The sequence below is a fragment of the Musca vetustissima genome, unplaced genomic scaffold (genome assembly GCF_032173495.1).
Source record: "Musca vetustissima isolate MV318-11 ecotype Yass unplaced genomic scaffold, APGP_CSIRO_Mvet_v1 utg4525, whole genome shotgun sequence".
NCBI classification, from domain to species: domain Eukaryota; kingdom Metazoa; phylum Arthropoda; class Insecta; order Diptera; family Muscidae; genus Musca; species Musca vetustissima.
The window spans coordinates 99,641-120,984 of NW_026880820.1; the positions used below are offsets into that span (position 1 = coordinate 99,641).

The 21,344-nt window shown below is 31.9% G+C and overlaps 1 protein-coding gene across 1 annotated transcript in view; it reads left to right on the top strand.

Moving 5' to 3' along the window:
* Positions 1-21,344, top strand: part of LOC133326671 (semaphorin-5A) — a 101,336-nt gene that overhangs the window by 66,298 nt on the left and 13,694 nt on the right. Inside the window, exon 4 of the mRNA XM_061535293.1 lies at positions 2,792-2,891. Within this exon, the coding sequence (XP_061391277.1) occupies positions 2,792-2,891 (100 nt within the window). The remainder of the gene's footprint in view (positions 1-2,791; positions 2,892-21,344) is intronic.

Here is a 21,344-nt window from a genome sequence, read left to right on the forward strand (position 1 = left end):
CGAATATTCAAGCTTAACTCTGGAAATTTTTTTTCTGGACCATATGATGAAAAAATTAGAGATTTTTAATACTCGAACTGAAATCAGGGAGAACTTGAAAGCCACGTAGTATTTTAAAAACAGGATTGAGTCTGGGAATATTTGTATAGATATATTGAGACCTAGGAATCTGCTTCCTGACACCAAAAAATATGTGTACATTTCGTCATGGAGAAGATGAATCCTGAGAATCAATGAATTCGACTTGACTTCGTCAAAGAGTTCTTGATAAAAGTGGTTAAAGTCATTGAGTATTTGTTAGGTACACGGAATCCATTTCAAGGAGACGATGAAACCAAATAGAGGAAAGTACTGAATCCATGCAATTGTATAAACCAAATAAAATCGTAGACCCTGTAAATATTGTATATTCTAAAAATATTATACGGTCCAGAGGAGGAGGCACCCGAGTTTTTAAATACTCAAGTAGACATCTGGAGGTTTTTTTATATGGGGAATCTTAAAGCCATGACATTTTGGTAAAACCATGTCGAGGTCTGTATATCTCTGTGTGAGTACCATAAAGTCAGGGAGTCCTTTTCTCTACAGCAGATGAATCGTTCCACTCTTAGTCATGGGATAAGATCAAGACAAGGAAGTGTGAGAATAAAATTTCCTCTCTTGATTCTCCAAAATGTTTCTCTTCCTAAGAAACCCTTTGAAATCTATACCCCATAACTCATTAATTTACATAGTGAACTAGAATCGATTAAAATATACAATTTCCATAAATAAATAATTGTCGATCACAGCATCCCCACAACCAACCCCTACCACCTCTAACTCCTTATCAAGATGTCACATGACATTTCTAACCGCACATCATATCTTATTTTTCCCTCATAACAAACAAGCAAACAAACGAAAAAACACGATATGAGTAATTTTTCATTCAGGTAAATAACGGCTAGATGTGATGCCACTGATTAGAATAGGGAAAATGGTTACCCCCCTTGGTGCACCATTAGAAACTAGTAACAAAAAAAAACTATTATTCGACTGTCAAATGAAATCGCAGTGGGATGTAGGCGGTGACTGTGTCACTTTTTTGGGATATCGACAATCTATGCAGGACAATCTTTAACTAGTTGTTGATACATTTTTCTTATGTGGCAGTGATTTAAAATTTAGATGTCTATGGAAAATGGAAGGGAGGCGTCTCATTCTCAAAAATCTCCTGTGGTTTCTTCCACACAATATGTCTGGTAGCGAACTGCTGCTAACCCTTAAATTTCTATTATGAGGGCTACAATTTGCATAGACAATTAGGAGAAAATGTCGTATGGTTTCAATTAAAGGTCTAATGAGGAAAGTGATTAGAAAATGAGGGTTTTGGGGTTTTCAAATTAATTTGAAACATTTTGACACAAGTCATTTATTATGTGGCAATGCAACAACATTTTTAATAAAATATTCGGATTATTGTCATCATCAAGGGTTAACAAGCAAGCCGGGATATTTACTGAATAAATATTAAATATAAATATTATTTTTGGATATATGACAACAACATAAAATATACAATGACTCTTACTCCAAAAAACATTATTGCAAATATTGCATTTTTTGGGAAAAAGAGACCTCTTCACAAAACCTCACAAAATCATAGCACTTGATTTTGTGAGGTTTGTATGACAACCTACTGATAAACTGTATAAAATTGAATTTGTGTATGCTTCAAAATATAGCTGAGCTAAGCTGAAAACAGAAATCACGCTTATATCATGTGAAAAGTAAATATGCAACAAAAGAAAAGGCTGGGTATGATAAAGAAACGTCAATTGTTGACGTTTCGTCTGAGTAAATAACAAAAAGCCCAAGTTCAAGAGATATGGTTTTCAAATACTCGAGCCGACATCGGGGAGAATTTATACAGAGGAATTCTGACAATGTTTCGCGGTTCACAAAAGTCGGGAAATCTGTATTGTTCTGAGCCATCAACATACTTTCGAAAGGTTGCGCAAAAAACATGGGTATCATGTAAGAAATTGTAGGTGTGTGGATCAATTATCCATAGCTACAACAAGAATCAGTTTTGAAAAAGACTGTTTCTAGAGCGAAGGCAAATGACGAACATTGACAATTTTGAATTTAATTCACAGATTCAATTCCGCATCAACTGCTACATAAATACATATTGTCAACATACGACCTTTGTAAAGCCACATAGACCAATATGCCTGATGAGCCGCTTAACCAACGGCGAAACGCGTCGCTTAATGGTGGGTACTTAGGTTCTTCTCCTGGCTTTCCTTTTCATTGCAAAACTTGGATCATTAAGTTCGACTCGAAGGAGAAAAAACGAAAGTGATGGATTCGATTTATTAGTCCTTAACTCTGTTCATCTATTTATTTCGAATTTCTCACATCCTCGTTTTTTTTTTTTTTTTTGGAGTAGACCTTTGATATGGTTCAGCTCTAGACTTCCTTCCTTCAGAGACTATCAGAGCTAGAGTCTATTAGGAGGAATATAAAATTGGGGAAGTAAGGAATTCGCGTCCCCACTTCCCCAAGTAGAGAGGAACTGTTGGTGGCAGAACATCCTGTCATGTCTGACCTATCTTTAAGGACCCTGGCTGCATTTCCTTTCTAAAAATTGTCTAGGTCTTTAAAGAAGACGAAATTATAATGACGGGTGAAAATCAGATTCCATGGCATCAAAAAAAAAATATTTGTTTCGAGTTTCTCTTTATAAAATTTGCTATTTTTCGGTGATATAATTTATAATATATTTTTTGTTTTCCTTTTGCAGATTTATTGGTAACGGCCAAACGTTTCAGTGCACCCGAAACTACATCCTATTCGGAGATGTTGGTTGATGTGGCCAGAAATCAAATTATAGTTGGTGCAAGGTAAGTTGTCAAATTTTATTGATTACAAATTTTATGAAAATATAGAGGAGCTAAACTCATTAAAACATATAACTTATTAAAAATAAAATCATTAGAAACTCGATTTGAAATGTTTGAATTTTACGTAGGGCGCCAAAAAAATAGCAGTGCTTTTTTAAATTTCAATTCTCATTAGAACTTTGTTCCATCGCAACCCGGTCATAAATAAATGTATTTCTGTTGGGCGCCAGTTAATAAAAATCAGTCACCGTGAAGAAAATCAAATTTGTAATCCATTGCTAAGATTTGAATTTGTGTGTTGTTGGAATTGTTAAGATTGCGTTGAGCGCCTATTTTGTGCCAAAAATGTTACAACCTCCGGGAAGAACTCAGATCCTCCACAGGATTACATAAACCACTAAAAACTTCGAAATACCATTTTTAAAATTTTGTTGGGCGCCTTAATACATTTCTAATTGAAAATTGTAAAAGTAATCACAAAATTCAGACAGGATGAAGCACATATTTCTAGTCATATATTGCCCTCCATAAGTATCTCTGGTGGCGTTAGGTATTTTCAAACTTAACTTGTTCAAATAAAGTATTCCGCAAAAGGAACGATAGATACTCGGTCCGATACTTTCTTTTCTTTTTTTTTGGTCTCGTTCACTTAGTTCCGTTTGATCCAATCGCTCATTTAGATGTTCTCGTTTATTGGCCGAATTAACTGACGTATACCAATGAACAAATGAACTAATTGTATGTACCAAATATGTTGTGGACTGTCCCTTATGTTGGGCGCCATCAATTTATTTAAAAGCTATGAAGTACGCTTGAAATCTCCAGCCTTCGATTTTTTTAAATATAGGAAAATAATTTTTAATTGGTTGCCACTTTGAAATTTCTTTGGTGGTGGATTTTTTGACAGAAAAATATGGACAATATTTTGCGATAAGTAGATGTACCTTTAATCGATTTGCGTTGGGCGCCAATAATATTTGCGTGTGTATTTTCTTGTATTTAAATTGTTTGCAGGAAAGGATTTTTAATCAAATTATAGACAATATATTTGCTGTGACCTGTTCCTTATTTTGGGCTCCATATTAATTTCAAGACTTATCTGTTGGGCGCCATAAATTGAAATCAGAAGCTATGAACTACAAACCAAAAAACTTATTTTTAATAAATTGCCACATTATCAACCAAGTAAATGTGAAATTCGTTGGGCGCTATTTCATAATTTAAAAATATGGACAATATTTTGCGATAAGTTGATGGGAAAATGGTAAGGAAAAGAAAGAGTTCAAATTGCTTATATCGACAGTCAAGGGTCCCCGGTCCCTGGTTGCTATAAGCGATTGTCGTTTACGAGATGTAAAATAAAGACCAGGACATTTCTCAAGGCTTTTGAATATGATCGTTATAACCGACTCCGACCTTAACAATTTTAAAATCGAATTTGAAAAATGAACCTTATTGTTTACGTTGGGCGCCAGAAATACGTTTAGCTAGTTTTTAGTCCCACTGTAGCTAGTTTTTAGTCTCAGTTCAAAACCGCCAAAATAATTTGTTAATAATAATTGGGCGCCAAGAATTTGTCAGTGTCTCTTCTCTCTTTTTCTACTTTGTTCTCTTAATTATTGCCTGCCTCTCTCTTGTTTAATTGTCTCTGACAATTATCTCCTCCCTTCGGTAAGGTCGGCATGTAATAAACTATCATATAATTTGACCCTGGCTGAACTACTTCATTTACGAAATTTTCAAAATAATTTAAATTTAATCTCTCAAAAAATGAAAAAAAAAACTAATAAATAAAATAGACAGTTGGAGATAATGAGCGCGGTTTTCAATATTTATGACCAAAAAAGTAAAACACATAAACCACAAAAAAATCAAAAACAAAAACAAAAAACTCAACACCGAATATTACATTTCGTGCTGACCACATGCTTTCCTTATCAGCATATTACAGAAAAACGAAACAACAACAAAAATTAAATGAAAAAAAAAATGGAATTAAATTTCGTTTATTTGCCAATAGAATAGTAGGGGTACAGTTTTCTTTTGTTTTGATGGAATTCCTCCACAAAATTGATTGCTCCCTTTCTCTACGCCATAAAGATGGGGGTGCTTAATTACACGTGTTAAGCGAATTAAAGCCAAGGGGGTTAATTTTGATTTTGGGGGATTCTCGTAGCAAAATATTACCGATACTACTATTTTCAAAATCCACCCTGCCTGATCTGCCATTATTTGGCCCAGTTGTTTAATTTTTTTTATCAAATTTGTATTGCTCCCTCTCTGTTCTGTTGAAACCATAAACCAGATAAGATATGTAACCGGTTATCTTAAAAATAAACTGATAAAGAAAAGGGGTTGCCGGTGGTGTTGCTGGACTATAAGTACATGTTGATAAGACCCATAACCCGATCTCTCAAAATTACTCTCACGAAAAAACTCTTTTAGGAAACTCTAGAATACGTTCTCTCAAATTTGTTGATATCTAATAAAAATAACCTGAAACCCCTGAACCAATCACCTCTACCAAAACAAATCCAAAGATCTGAAATAGAAGAAGAGAGAACTCCGAAGTAAAGAAGAAAATAAAATAAAAACAAATCATCTACCAGACGCTTGTTGAGCTGATAACAAACTACCTTGACGTCTTTGTTATGATTACTAAATTTATCTGTCACCTCAGTATCTAACTTTACGCATTTTCTGTTATGACTTCTTCTTCAACTTCGCCTCATGACTAGGCAACTAAATTTTCCCCCAAACGAAAATGCCAATCAAATAGAATGTCTTGAAAAAAACTAAGACATCAAATTTATTTTCCATTTTGACACAACATGGCATTGATGAAGTTCTATGGACTCATCCAGACGAACCTCATTAGCCAAGGAACAGAAATTCTCTTCACCAAAAGATTTCTAATACATAGATAATATTTGAGAAAACCTCAATCTGCATAATTTTCTTTCTTCGTTCGTTCCCTCCCTCTATTGGTCACCATTATTCCTGAAATGTCATATTTCTAACATGCGTACGCACACGCCACAGACGCATAGCTACGTGATGACTTACCATTGCCTATTAATTATTCATAGACATATCAGTTTTTTTCTGTTTTTGGTTTTGAAGTCATTTTTTTCGATTGAAAAGAATGTCATCGGCCATGCGTGTTCATTCTATGCTGCATTAGACAGTGTGATAGTCTCTAAGACTGTCTTAAAAGCAATGGCATTTTTGAAGGCTTAATTTTCGAAACGTTGAGAACAATTTTAGACTAACTCAAATTATTCCAAATAATAGGAAACGATGTCATAGAAAATCAAATTTTGAACAAATATATAAAATGGAGAAATTCTCATTTGTTGAAATTTCCGTTGGGCGCCGATTAAAAATATTTGGAATTTTCATTTGTTCTTGGGCGCCATAATGATATTTTAATTGACATTAATATCCTTGATGCAATGGATTTTTTCTATGGGGATTCTCAAAAAATATTAATGGAAAAACTCGGACCCTAGAGTTCACTAAAAACATTCGAAATTAACATTTGCTGAAATTTTTGATTACTCCGTTGGGCGCCAGTTTTGATGTTGAAATTTAGAAAGTTATTAGTGGAAAGCACAGACTCCAGTCTTCTCAGAATCCACTAAAAACATTCGAAATTATAATTTGTTGATTTTGTTGAAACAATTACGTTGGGCGCCATTTTTTTATAGAAATTGGGTAGAAATCGCCTAATATGAACAAAGTAAAAAATCGTTTTCATTGCATAAGACATTAAAAAAATGTTGTTTATTATTATCCCCAACTCTCTTTGAGTTCTTCTTAATTATCTCTACATTTTCCAGACCCCGGTTGGGAGCCAAAAATTCAAAATTAGAAAAATGTTTGCAGATATTGCCTCCACTGAAGAACCCGTGGCCCATGCTTCTATGGAAAGTCGTATCAGTATTTCAAGCTTAGTTCTACAACGAGTGGACTGCCAAAAATTAAGAAAGAAAATAAATAGAAAATTAATTTAAAAAATGTTCTCATTTACGTTGGGCGCCACTATGGCTTCAATGTTAATCTATTTAAGTTGAGATTTTTTCTTTAGGCGGACAGGACATAATTTATATATAAAAATCATTGACAAAATTATTTATGCTGGCACCCAACGTTAGATTGAACTCTTAAGGTCTTCAGCGTGCATTAGTATTTCAAGCATAGTTCTGCTGACAAAATTTGGGAATGAAAAGAAAATTAAAAGAAAATTAATTTAAAAAAATCTATAATTTATGTTGGGCGCCAATAATGGCTTTAATGTGGTTTTGTTTATATTGAGGTTTTATTTTCTATTTTAATCTCACATCGGCACATATAAACGCCAAGTATAGTCGACCAGGATATAATTTTGATAGAAAAAAAAAATAAAAAAGAAGTTAAAGTGGCGACTTACTTTGAATTGAACGTTTCACCACTCCAGAATGTATTAATATATCAAGCATAGTTCGACCACGAGTGGACTGTCGAAAATTGCGACAGAAAACCCGTTGCACCTTAATTAAAAAAATTATCATTTATATTGGGCGCCAATAATGGCTTCAATATGATTTTATTTAAATTGAGATTGTTATTTCATTTCAAATAGCACTTCGGTCCATATAAACGACAAGTTTAGTCGGTTAGGACATAAGTTTAACATAAAACTGAAAAAAAACGTAAGTTAAAGTGGCGCCCAACGATGGATTTAATTCACGTAACAGAAACATGTTGGATTATGTCCATCAGTTCTAAATTTGTATGCCTCTATTATGGGAATGTGTATGCCTTTGGATATTATATTAATAATATTTTTCAGATCAGATCATCTCAGGTCATAATATATTAGGTGCAGATCAAAGGCATAACTATGATTTTTATTTTATTTTTTTATTTTTATTATTATATATATATTTTTTATTTTGTATAAATTCAAATTCATACGATTTACACTCAAACAATAAAAAAATCTGGTTGTTAAGGTGAGAATTAGAAAGAAATTGTCACCTAATCATTACACAACATCAAAGTGGCGCCCGACGTTTTGATGTATACCGTTCAAAGATGTATGTCTTAATTGAGATATTTTGACAGGCCTTGTAAACCATGGTCAGATTTTGTGGTTACGAAACACTCTTTGTATTAAAAAAGGAAATTTCCTTCAATCAAAGGTGTTCAAAATATTTTCGTTTTTAGAGAAACATCAAAAGTGGCGCCCAACGTTTTATGATACACCATTAAGGAATATATTAATTTCGTTACATTTTTAATTTCAAATAAGGTTTTATGTTGTGGTTAGAAAATTTTTTTGTTTCCTCACGTTTTTGATGTAACATCAAAAGTGGCGCCCAAAATTTTAATTTACACCTTTCAGGAATATTTTATTGTAGAACCGTATATTTTTAATTTCAAATAAGATCTTATGTTGTGGTTAGTTACGTTAACGGGTAATTTCATTGTTTTGAAGTTATTTAAGGTAACATCAAAAGTGGCGCCCAACGTTTCAATATGTAATATTGTGGATTTTAGTATTTCTTTTGTTAGATTTTTACCGTGAAATTTCATCGGGTAATGTAAAATAAAACCTTTTCTTCGTGAATCCAATTACTTTGTTGTGTGTCTAGATGTGTTAGAGGCCCCTAATTTAATGTGTAAAAAATCACGCACAAATACATAAATATTGCTTAAGGTTGTAAAACCTTTTGATGTTAGTTTTTATTTAACATTTTCGTTTAATACTTTTGACCACCGTAACCACAACGTTTAATAACTTTCTCGGTAATTAGAAACCAGTTACAAAATAATTGAATGGATTAATAAAAAAACACCAGTTTTTTTGTTTTGAAAACATATCAAATTTAATTACATTCTTGTATTACAAAAATTGGAAAAAAAATGACAGAAAAAAATTATGAAAATAAAATCACATTTTAAAAAGGGCATTTAATAAGGGATTTATAAAACGCACTCACACACATCAAAGTGAAAGCAAGCCGGAAAAAATATTTAAACTGATAAAATAAACACTTGACGTATCAGGTCATCTGATGGACAAAAAGGATCATATATCCTGTAAGGTCGGGTACCCAAACAGCTGAGGTTAATGGTGGAGATGTTTACATTTTTTTTCCTGTTTCCAGTTTTTGGTTTCGGTATTTTTGTTTTTTTTTAATTTCAAGTACCCTTTTACCGAGGTTACAAAGGTAATTGTTGGTATGGCGGCAGCCGTAACATAACTCATTGACCGTACCCAATGTGTGTGTATGTTGGTAAGACTAATTGTTGTAGTTTATGTTGTTGTTGTTGCTGTTTTTACATTTTCTTTGGTCAAGAAATCCAATATATTTCTTGTAATATGAGAAGAACAACAAACATAGATAGACAAACGGAAAGACAAACACACGGTTCGGTCACTTGAGAAGTTATGAAACTTCAGATGACCAGATTTTAATAAACTGCTAATCAACTGCTAGTCTTTAAAATTGTTTTTGTCTTCTTTGTTGTTGTCTAAAATAAAGAATTGTTGGTGTTTTGTTTTTCTTGAAGTGCCTGAGCCATATTCATGGGAAACAAATCATTTGTCATGCAATGCATTTGAAGAGCAACATGTTTAGAAGCCATACTTACCAACCTACCTACCGCAGACTAGATCCGGTGTTAAATATGTTGTTGTTGTTGTTTTTTATAAGATTTACGATGTCCCATTAAAAAAGAATGAATTTGTTAAAAATGTTGAATTCGAGGAAATATAAACATCATGTTTATTAATGAAATAAAATTTCGCAGGATAAATGAATATTGTCATTCCGTTTGTCACACCTCGAAATATTCAACATCGGGTTTTGATATTTTGCACAAACTTGCATATCGCTTCTAGAATAGGAGGCATTAAAAATACGGGACATATTGGTACAAATTTTGGAAAAAAAATGTCATGGAGATTGATTTTTTTAATTTTTAATGTAGAGTTTATTTTTTGACATATATACAAATACCATATACCCATATACAAATACCGCACAATTTTGATGTATCCAAAGGCGAACCTAATTCTGCATTAGTTTTTTAATGATTTTATTGTTGTAATTTATGCAAAATTCAACGTTGGACGCCATTTTATCTTTTGTACCTGTTCTCAGAATCCTCAACCCAATTAAAAATTTAATTGTCCGAGGTTGAAATATCAATTCTTAAGGAAAAAATTAAGAAAAATTAGCACATGTGAAAGTGGCGCCCAACGTTGAATTTATCATAAACGCCAATATTATTATTAATAAAAAAAAAACTAAAGCCGAATGAAGATCCCCAGGGTCTTTTGTTTTTGCAAAATAGTCAGGCTGAATCCCAGTTTGTTGTTTTTATAAAAAAAACCGTTCATACCCAAATGTCTCTTGTAACAAAGCGAAGTACTTAGCTGACCAGCGACATAAACTGTATGAGAATTTCGCTGGAGCCGCACTTCGAGGTTAACAAGGCATTTACAAACAATTCCATACCTTTCCCACTGTTGTGTGTTGTCACATCGCGACAATGGCACACAACGACTTTGTTGGTGTTGCTGGTATACAGCAACAAAACAAACAGTTTAAACGTGCCTGCGTCTACAACTTCAGTAGTGTTGGCGGTTTATTTGGAATACCATTTGTATTTTGTTTTTGCAAAATAGTCAGGGTCACTAGACACCTTACTAAGTAGACGCTTCAACGCACCACCTCCCTCTTCAGTTTCAAGCTGGGTTTTTGGGTTCTTAGAGGATAAAGACCACCTGCTTTGCATAAAACCGTCAAGGTCTTAGCCAGATTATCGGAGTGTGGTGGTCTCCTTTCGGTAGAAACATGGATATATGTAACTCCTTTTCTAATCGTGGTGGCTTGACCCAGAAAGAGACTGGGGCGGATATCAATCGCGATATAATTATGATATTTAAAAAAATAAATAATAAAAATTGAAGCAAAATATAAAGTGGCGCCCAACGTTGCATTCAGCATAAATTATAATATTATTGAACAAAGTTACAGCACCATTATTAGTCAACCCTCTTTATGTTCGAAAACAAGTCAGCTCCATCCCTACCCATAATGGACATGATTAAATCTTATTAAAATTTACCTGTGATACATTATGACAGCAGAGACAAATAACTTTCTGGTAGTAAAAAGTACAAAATATTTTTTTACATAACCCGATTTCAATTATTTTGAAGGTTCAAACCGCAATTTCCGAAACAAATAGCTGTAATATCGCTTTTTTAGGTTATCAGAGGTTAACAGACCTTCTTGCAAACAATTTTTAATATTGGTCAATATTTTTATACAAATTTCCCTATATAATAGTCCAGCTAGGTTTCAATATTCCAAATTTTTTAACCGATGTGCCCATAAATATGCATTTGGCCGTTTTTAGAGCCCTCTAAAAATCCTTAATATTTCCAATAATGTCGAACCTTAGAGACCTTTAAAAGATCACTAAGAAGCCTAACTTTTAGGGTCCTCCAAACTTTTTCAACAATTTGAAGTACGTTGTCCTTAATGGACCCTCTAAAAATATTTCAAAAATGTCTCTTCTAGGGCCGTTCAACAAATTTTATTAAAGAAAAATAATCAAGAATGTTGCTGTTTCCGAGCTCTTCTATAGATCTCTACTCCAAAAATTTTCACCGTTATAGGCTTCTCTAAAAACTAATAATAAAACAAATCTGCAAATGCTACCTCAAGGCGCTTTAAAAATCTTCAAACTTTATTAAAAATCATCAAGTTTTCAAAATTTTTTTTAAAAACAAGTAACGATATATACCCTATGTTTTGGGGAGGTTTTCGGAATTACACACAGGTTTGGTTATTCGCTCTATATAAGATGTATGTTTTTATCAAAGATGTTTGAGATTTAAAGGTGATCAAATCGGCTATTCAGTTCGTTTCAAATTAAATTAACAAGGCTATAAAATATTGAGGTAACAAAAAGACAGGGCCGACGGGTCCTACCTTCTGACTAGATCAGCTAGTCAGAATTCAGCTTAATTTTGACCATTTTGTGGGGAGGTACCAGAAAAATTGGTCCGATATTCTTCTTCTTCGATCTTAAACTAAGACATAACACCAGGTACAAAGTTTAGACAAAATCGCATACTCCTTTCGAGAGTTATTGTGCGCACTAGCCGACCAGGCAGACAGACTCCAAATTGTGTGAAGCGGATTTTGTCCAAATAAACATGGGGTCTGAAGCCAATGTTTCGATGAGGCGCATGTTTGCCTAGCAAAGTGTATATACCCTCATTAGCCCTAAGACTGAGGGTATAATCAATAAATTGTTCATGTTATTTATTATGGTGTACTTAATTGAACGTTGGGCGCCATTTTTTAATTGATCAATATTTTCTTCCAAAGATGGGCTATACATATTATAAAAGATATGCTTTATCTGAGTGAAGAAATCACTTCAAATCTGTATTTTTAATAAAATAATATATTGGACACTAAAATCCGACCACTGATCACACTTTGACTTTCACAGGGTTTATTTTATGATTTTTTAATCATAGTTCATAGTCTCATAGTTGCTTTTCATATATAATTTCACTATTCAGAATTGGTGAGTAATTGTGATAGTGCATGAATGGAGAGGAAACAAATTATCGAATTTAATACCGGCCCTCAAGTTCAGTATTCGATATTAGTCATACAAAAATCACGTTGACAAACAAAAATAAAAGTCATTTCCAGGAAATTAAATATCGGGGGACTAATGAACAAAACAATACTCCTCAACAATAATAATTGGAAAACAAATTATAAATATAAAAAAAAACTAAATTTAAAAATAAAAATATTGCTTATAAACAAAATATTTTTTATCAACAATTCATTTTTTTTTAATTTTCGCACAAGTGAAGTACCTACTGGCTGTCATCGAAAGGAAATTAGCAATCAAGAGAGGAAGAATTTTACCAGAATTTATTTTTTTCATTATAATTTTTTTATCATTCTACAGTTGGAAATGTTTACAACCGATTGCAGAGGCATATCGGTTATAACGAAGGTATCCAGAAGTCCAAAAAATTGACCTCTATTTGATATATCTACTATCGCTTATAGCGACCAATTACACCGGTTCCCTTACCGTTGTTATAAACGATTTCGACTGTGTATTTGAAGTCGATTGGACAAGAGTTTGGTGAAGTGGTCGTTATAATTGGTATTAAAAAAAGATCGGCATTTTTTTCGGACTTAAGAATTTCATCTTTATAAACGTTGTAATTACAAGCGTTTTCGCCGGTAGTTGAAATTTATAGACACACTTCACCTAGTTTTCAAAAATAAAAAAAATAATCACCGGAAAATAATTTTCCTCTCATGCCACCATTTTTTTCATTATCACACGATGTCGAAGAGTCATTGTTGTTACTGTTTGTTATTTTTTTTAATTTTTTTTTTTGCACTATGTTTTTTTTTGTTCAGTTCCAGTTCATTAGCCGCATTCAGAAGAGAAGCAAAGGCAAAAAATATAGTTTTGCTGACGTGACTATAACCTCGCAGACTTAATGGCTGCAGGAGGGTTTTGTTATTGTTTTTCCTTCATTTTTTTTCAATTCATTTAAATTTTTTTATTTATTTTTTATTTCAGCTAATTTTCACTATCGTAGCTTTTCATTGTTGTTGTTTTTGCATTTATATTTGTCATTTTAACAATTATTTACATAGTTAGCGAGTGGCAAGTAACGTTTACAACAAAAAGGGCGGGAAGTTTTATTAACTATTTTTTTGCTGGGTATTATTTTAACCAGATCTCTCTCTCTCACTCCCTCCATATCATTCACTCTCTTATATTGAGGTCTTATTAACTTTTTTTGATAAGATATTAAGTAAACATAATCGATGTCAAGAATATTAGTAGACTCATAAAATATCGAATTCTGTTATATGCGACAATATTTGTTTTCGAATTTTGTGCTAAAATTAATACAACATTTTTGTGTGATTGTGGGACAGGTTTTTTTATTTCGATATGCTTTAAATAAAAGGTGTCAAATAGGGGTGTGGGTTCTATGGAAATTTAACAGTTCAAAAAATATATAATTATGTTAAGAATTCGTATTTATTTATTTTATTATTATTTTTGTTTTGTTTTTGTTCTAAAAATAACCCAATATACTATTTAGGTATATAGAAGGGACCTAAATATTTTTTCAAAAATAATGGATAATTAATAAAATCCATTCAAAATATTATTAATTATATCTGGCCATTTCTTGTGTTCGGTGACATATAGTTAAATTTGACGGAGAATATTTTTTTTTAATTGGGCGCCATTTTGGCTATTTGTGCATTATTTTTATTTTATTTTTTATAAATATAATCTGTACTAATAAAATAGTAAAGTGATTGACTGACTGACTGATTTAACGATTCATCAACGCTCAGACGAAACGCCTGAAGCTGGAATCTTGAAATTTTGGGTGAGGGTCACTCTTGGTCCAAATGTGACAGATAAGGCTGGATTTTTGGAAATTCGTACTAGAACGGTACGAAAAGTACTAAATGTGATGCCATTTGTATTTGGCGAACCGGTAGAGCTAGAACTCTAAAATTTGGTTTGGTGGTCGTTGATAGAGTGTAGGAAATTTTGGAAATTCGAACTATAACTATCCAAAAAGTACGAAAATGTACTAAATTTGGTACAATTCTGTAGTATGCGAACGGATAATGTTAAAAACTTGAAATGTGGTGTGTGGATTAAGGTTAAGAAGTAGGATCCATTTAATGAGATGGTTTTGAAAGCGTGTACTCATGTGTACGAACTATATAGTACCGTACTATATGGTACTATATTTGGTACAAATTTAATTTAGAGATACAAATCGAACTGGAATCCTGGAATTTGAAATTAAAAATACCGTCGGAGTGTAGGATTGGGACGTAAACGTAATTTTGGAAATTTGTTACTTATGTGTACAAAAAATACTGAATCGTACTATAATCGGTACAGGATTTGGGTTATCCTATAGATCGGTAACAATGAAATTTGGAGTGAGGGTCACTGTTGAGGTGTAAGATTGAGATATGTAGGAAGTTTTAGAAATGTGTACTAAATTTGGTACAATTTGAATTGTGAGTGAACCGATAGAGTTGGAATCCTGAAACATGGGTTTACGATCACTGTGGGGGTGTATGTTTGGGATATGTAGGAAGTGTTGGAAATTTGTACTAATGTGTACCAAATTTGGTACAATTTAAGTTGTGGATTAAGCAGTAGAGTTGGAATCCTGAAATTTTTATTTAGGATCACTGTGGAGGTTAAGGATTGGGGTGTGTAGGAAGTTTTGGAAATTCGTACTTCTATGTACTAAATTTGATACATTTTGAATTGTGGGTGAACTGATAGAGTTGGAACCCTAAAACTTGGATTTTGGATCACTGTGGGGGTGTTGGTTTGGGTTAAGTTGGAAGTTTTTTAAATTCGTACTGCTATGTACTAAATTTGGTACAATTTGAATTGTGGGTGAACCGATAGAGTTTGAATCCTGAAACATGGATTTAGGATAACTGCGGGGGTGTAGGATTGGGGTATGTAGGCAGTTTTGGAAATTCATACTGCTGTGTACTAAATTTTGTACAATTTGAATTGTGGGTCAACCGATAAAGTTGGAATCCTGAAACTTGGATGTACAAAATTTGATACTATTTGGATTTCTTTGAACCGATAAGTCTGGAATACTGAAATTGGAGAAATAAGCTTTTCATTGGATTATATGAAGTATATAGTAATTGAAAGCAATGGAAATGAAATCGGTTATAAGATTTCTGTTGGATGGTTGAAGTGGGTACTTATGGTCATTTATATTAATGTGTGTTAAATGAAACTAAATGTGGTAAAATTCGGATTTAGGTGAATCTTTAGAGGTCGAATCATGAAATTTGGTACTTAATGGTACTACTAAATGTGATACAAATTGGATTTAGGTGAACCGATAGAATTCTGAAATTTTAAATTAAGATTGGGGTATGTTGGAATTAAGATTGGGGTATGTGGGAATTCGTACTTGTGATTTTTATAGTAGGTAGTTATGGAAATTTATATTATTGTGCCCTAACTAATACACAATTTAGATTTGGGTGAAGCTATATTTGATTATGTACAGAGGGTAAAAAATGACACCAAATTTAATATAGAGGTAGATTTCTGTTCCGGTCGGAATGGGTGTGTAGGGTTGAGATATAGAGGTAGATTTAAAAAACTTACTAAAGAGAACATATGTACTAAATGGTTATAAAATTTTAATAATGGTCGGTATAGGGTTTTAAATACATCCCACATTCGCTAACGAAGTAGCGGGTATATTCTAGTAATTTATAATTCGTTTTAAAATAAATTAGGCTACCCAACGACCTTCTAGAAAATAGATTTTTTACATTTAAGAGTTTTGAATTTATCAGTCTAAATTAAATTAAATTAATTAAATTTTATCAATGACTAAATTCAATATTTTTGTCCAAGGGATGAAAATTTTGTTTTTCTAATTCCCATTTAATTTAAAATACATATAAAAATATATTTCAAAATAGATTTTAATATGTCATTGATTGTATATATTATATTAGTAATATATATATATATTGTTAGGTAGTAATGTATATTGTTTTTTAAATATATATTTTTAGAAATTAAATTACATACCCCATAAATAAAAATAATGTGAATTAAAGCAGTTACTAATAAAATAAATTAACTTCCGTTTTCTATAATTATTGTTATTGTTATACATTAATTTCTATATTCATAAAAAAAAAACAACAAAATACCCTTATATTTCCCCGCTTTAATTACCGCCCTTGTCATTTAATTTTCTACACCACCAATTTATGTATTTCCCCATATCCAATTAACTTGTTTTTATTAACTAAAATTTGTATTGTTATTTTTTGTTTGGAATTGGTTTAAATTGTATTGTGATTGTTTGTTGTTGTTATTTTCATTATTGATTGCTTTGATTTGTTTTTTATTTATTTTATTGATTTATATATTTTTTTATTTATGTTTGTATGTAATTGATTGGTGTTTTATATTTTTTCGTACAAATTTCTTTCTTTGATGGACACGATTTGTATTGGTTATGATATTTATTTATTTTTTTTTTGTAAATTTATTAATTTGTTGTGCTGTTCAATTTGTTAAACAAATAAAAAAATAATAATAATATTTTTTTATGTGTTACACAACAATATTGGAAACAACTTTCAAATTGATTGAATGGAATGAAAACAAAAATTATGAAGGAATTTGGTATCGATTACAATTTTGGGTGTAAATTGATTATGCAGTTGATGAGTGGTGAGGTTGTTCAAAAAATTTAAATGGAAACAAGTGAAAAAGCGTTAAGTTCGGCCGGGCCGAACTTCGGATACTCTCCACCATAGATATACTGACAGGTACTTGAAATAAAAATATATGGAACATACCAAAAAGTCTACCTATACCGATATTTCTACAAACCTATTATGGTTCTAAATATTGATCCTAGACCCAATGTTTCTTTGGACAAAATTTGTTTCAAATTTGCTATCCGAAAAAATGGACCTACATTTATAATTGTTTGTGGAGAGATTAAGAACTCAAAATACTAAATTACTGCCAATTCGGTGGAAAAATACGATCCAAACCCCCAAAATACTGAAAATTAGGAGGTAACGTCATATGGGTGCTACCAGAAAAAGTGGACCTATATTTATAATTTTTTGTGGAGACATTCAGTACCCCATAAGAACCCAATGTACCAAATTTCAGCGTATTCGGTTGAAAAACGCCCTCAATAACTCCAAAATACGGAAAATTGGGGCGTACCCTTATATATGAGCTATGCCTAAACGTGGACTGATATATCCCATCTTCGAACTTCACCCTATCTCAATTCCTTCAGAAGATGATTACAACAGACGGACGGACATGGCTAGATTGTCTTAGAATTTTACCCTAATCAAGAACATATGTACTTTATAGGGTCGGAAATAATTATGTCGATGAGTTACAAACGGAATGACAAAATGAATATACCCTCCATACTATTGTGGAGGGTATAAAAATAGTCTCCATCAAATTTCATTTCATATGTCATTTCACAAATATGAACCAGCTTCTTTTAGGTGTTAATATTGTGATGTTTCTGAATAATTACCCAATTGTCCCACAATCTGGCCCGGTGAGAAGGATGAGTCAATGGAAAAATATTCCATATAAAATTTCCTAAATAATCGAGCAATATTCATGCAAAAAACGGTATATCGTATATATATATCATTAAAATATAAACATGTTTGTTAGGGTACCACAACATCATTAAAGAAGTTCGTCACAGTAAAGTGTCATATTTTCACACGTTTCTATTGTTTCCTATTGTTATTGCTGTTTTTTTGCCTCTCTGTGGCTTGTTTAAATTATGGCTAAAAAATGTTTAGCCAAATCTACTCAAAATGTTCAGCATAAACTTGTTTTTATGCCTCGACACTAGGGCCAAAGGGAGCAGGAGGAGAAGATTTGTAGCTGCTTATTTTTTTTGCCAATTATGTTTCACTTGAAAATATTTCATTTTTTCACTCCGTTAATTTTGTTTTATTTATTTTATTGATTATTTTTGTTTGTTTTGTTTTTTCGTCTTCCTCCTCAATTTACTCCATTCAACATTGTCGCGGATTTTTTTTTGCGGTTGATTGACAAACATTGAAATCTTATTTAGTTGCGAATTTATGTAAGTTTTTCAAAATGCTAAGGAATTTCCGATTTTTTTTTACAAAATAAATATTAACAATGTTGTGTGAGAGTGTGGTTTTTGTTGTTGTGTGCGGGATTGATTTTTTTAGGTTACTTTTGTTATGGTTGTTTGTTCAACTGAAACGAAATTCCTCAAATATTTTGGCTCAATGCGCAGGCGCACCAGTTTCTTTCCATTTAGGAATTAATGTATTTCAAGTTGGAGACAAGTGAACCATTTTTGTTGTTTTTTGTTGTAATACAAAACAACAACAAAAAACATGTTGACAATTGTGGAGACACACTTTGTCTGAAAACTATAGAAGAACGATTTACGGAAAGCAGGGAGGAAATTATAGAGAACCAGGATAAATATTAAATTTACTGAGTTCTTTCCTTAGGAGACTTTTACTGGAATTTATTGTATGTTATTTTCTTCAATGGTAACAAGCCAAGAAAATAAAATTTTGGGGACTATATTTCAAAATATTTTAAAACAATAATAGAAATTAGAAAACAATGTATATTCTTCATATACCCCATTTGTAAGACGTGTTTTTAATGCTATTTATCATAATAAGAATTTCTTGTCTAAGAAGATCCACAATAAAAATTCATACATACTATTTTTTTCTTTTGACATCATCGCCCTAAAGAGATGGGCTAAGGATGAATTTGGCACCTATTCAGAAACATTACAATATCAACGCCTAAAAGTATATATTTTTTATATGGACAAATTGTTAAATATTTTTATTGGATATATGTTGCACATACTGACATCTTGTTGTCACTGACCTATAGTGAAATTTTGTGTAGAATATTTTTTCCTTTGATGCCATGCATCGAAAATGAAATCTAGAGGGCGTTTGTCCCACAAATTCCAAATAACATTGTAAAAATATACTTCAGAGAAATTTCGTTCATATAATCTCTATTGTAGCTTATATTTTAGTGTTAAATATTATATATACCGATTTCTGTTGCAAGAAGACCTATAGTAGAATTCAATGTAGAATATTTTTTCCATTGACATCAAACACAAAAAGTGTGGTCTTGCGGAATAAATTGGAGGCAAAATAAAATGAACCCTAAAATCTCTTTATTTTTAATGTGGCAAAATGTGTACTTATTTTTCGTGGATTTATATTGAGAATACCGACATCTTGTGTTCAGTGGCATACAGTGAAATTCGATAAATTGTATTTTTTCCTTTGATACCAAGTCCCAAAAATGAAATCTAGATGGCGATTTTCCCAAAAATTCCAAATAAATATTAAGAATAGAAGACTAGGAAAATTCGTACATATATATTCTTTTTGGTAATTCATATTTAATTGTTAAATATTATATATACCAATTTTATGTGTTCAGTGGCCTATGGTGAAATTTGATGTGGAATATTTTTAACTTTGACATAGTTCTCGTAAAGTTAAGGGTTGTGGGACAAATTGCCAATTATTCAGAAACATCACAATATTAAAGCCTGAAAGTATGTATTTTGGAAATTCTCCAATATTTATCGGATTTTCTGGGATTTATATAAGCATAACAGATGTCTTGTGCTCAGTGACTCCTAGTGACATTTGGCGGAGAATATTTATTCCATTGACACCAACCACCGATAATGAAATCTAGAGGGCGTTCTTCCCACAAAAATCAAATAACTGTGAAGAATAAAGTTCTGAGAAATTTCCTTCTTATATCCTCTATATAATCCAAAATTATTGTGTTATTTGTGTATATACCAATTTCATATATTTAGTGACCTATAGTGGAATTTGATGAAGAATGTTTTTTCCTTTGATTTCACTCCCCTAAAGTTAAGGATAATGGGACAATTTTGTAATTATTCAAAAACGTCATTATATTAAGGCAGAAAATTATGTATTTGTTAAATATACCAATTGTTATCGTATTTTCTGGGATTTATATTAGCTTTACAGATTTCTTGTGTTCAGTGACTCATAGTGAAATTTAGTGGACAAAATATTTTCCTTTGATACCATGTCCCGAAAATAATATATAGATGGCGCCTTTCCCACAATTTCCATATAACTATGAAGAATAGAGTTCTGAAAATGTTCGTTAATGTGTTCTTTATCTAACCCATATTTCATTGTTAAATATTATATATACCGATTTTAGGTTTTCAGTGACCTATAATGGAATTTTATGGAGAATATTTTTCCTTTTGACTTCACTCCCCAAAAGTTATGGATTGTGGAAGAACTTGTCACCTATTCAAAAACATTGGTAAAGGCATTTTGTTTGTTAAGGTATTTGTTAAATACAGCTATTGTTACCAGATTTTCCATTATTTATATTAGCTTTTGCAGATTTCTTGTGTTCGGTGACTCATAGTGAAATATAGTGAAGAACATTTTCCCCTTTGATATCAAGTCCCAAAAATGAAATCTAGAGGGCGTCTTTCCCACAAATTCCAAATAACTATGAAGAATGGAGTTCTGCGAAATTTTCTAAATATATTCTTTATAAAGCCTATATTTTACTGTTAAATATTATATATGCCGATTTCAGGTGTTCGGTGACCTATAGTGAAATTTTATAGAGAAAATAATTTCCTTTTAAAACATCCTCCCAATGAGCAAAATTCTTGCAACTTTTTGCACTTTTTAAAATTTTATTATAAAAAAAAATTGGAATCAAGAAAAATTTAGGACCCAAGAGCCGGATAAT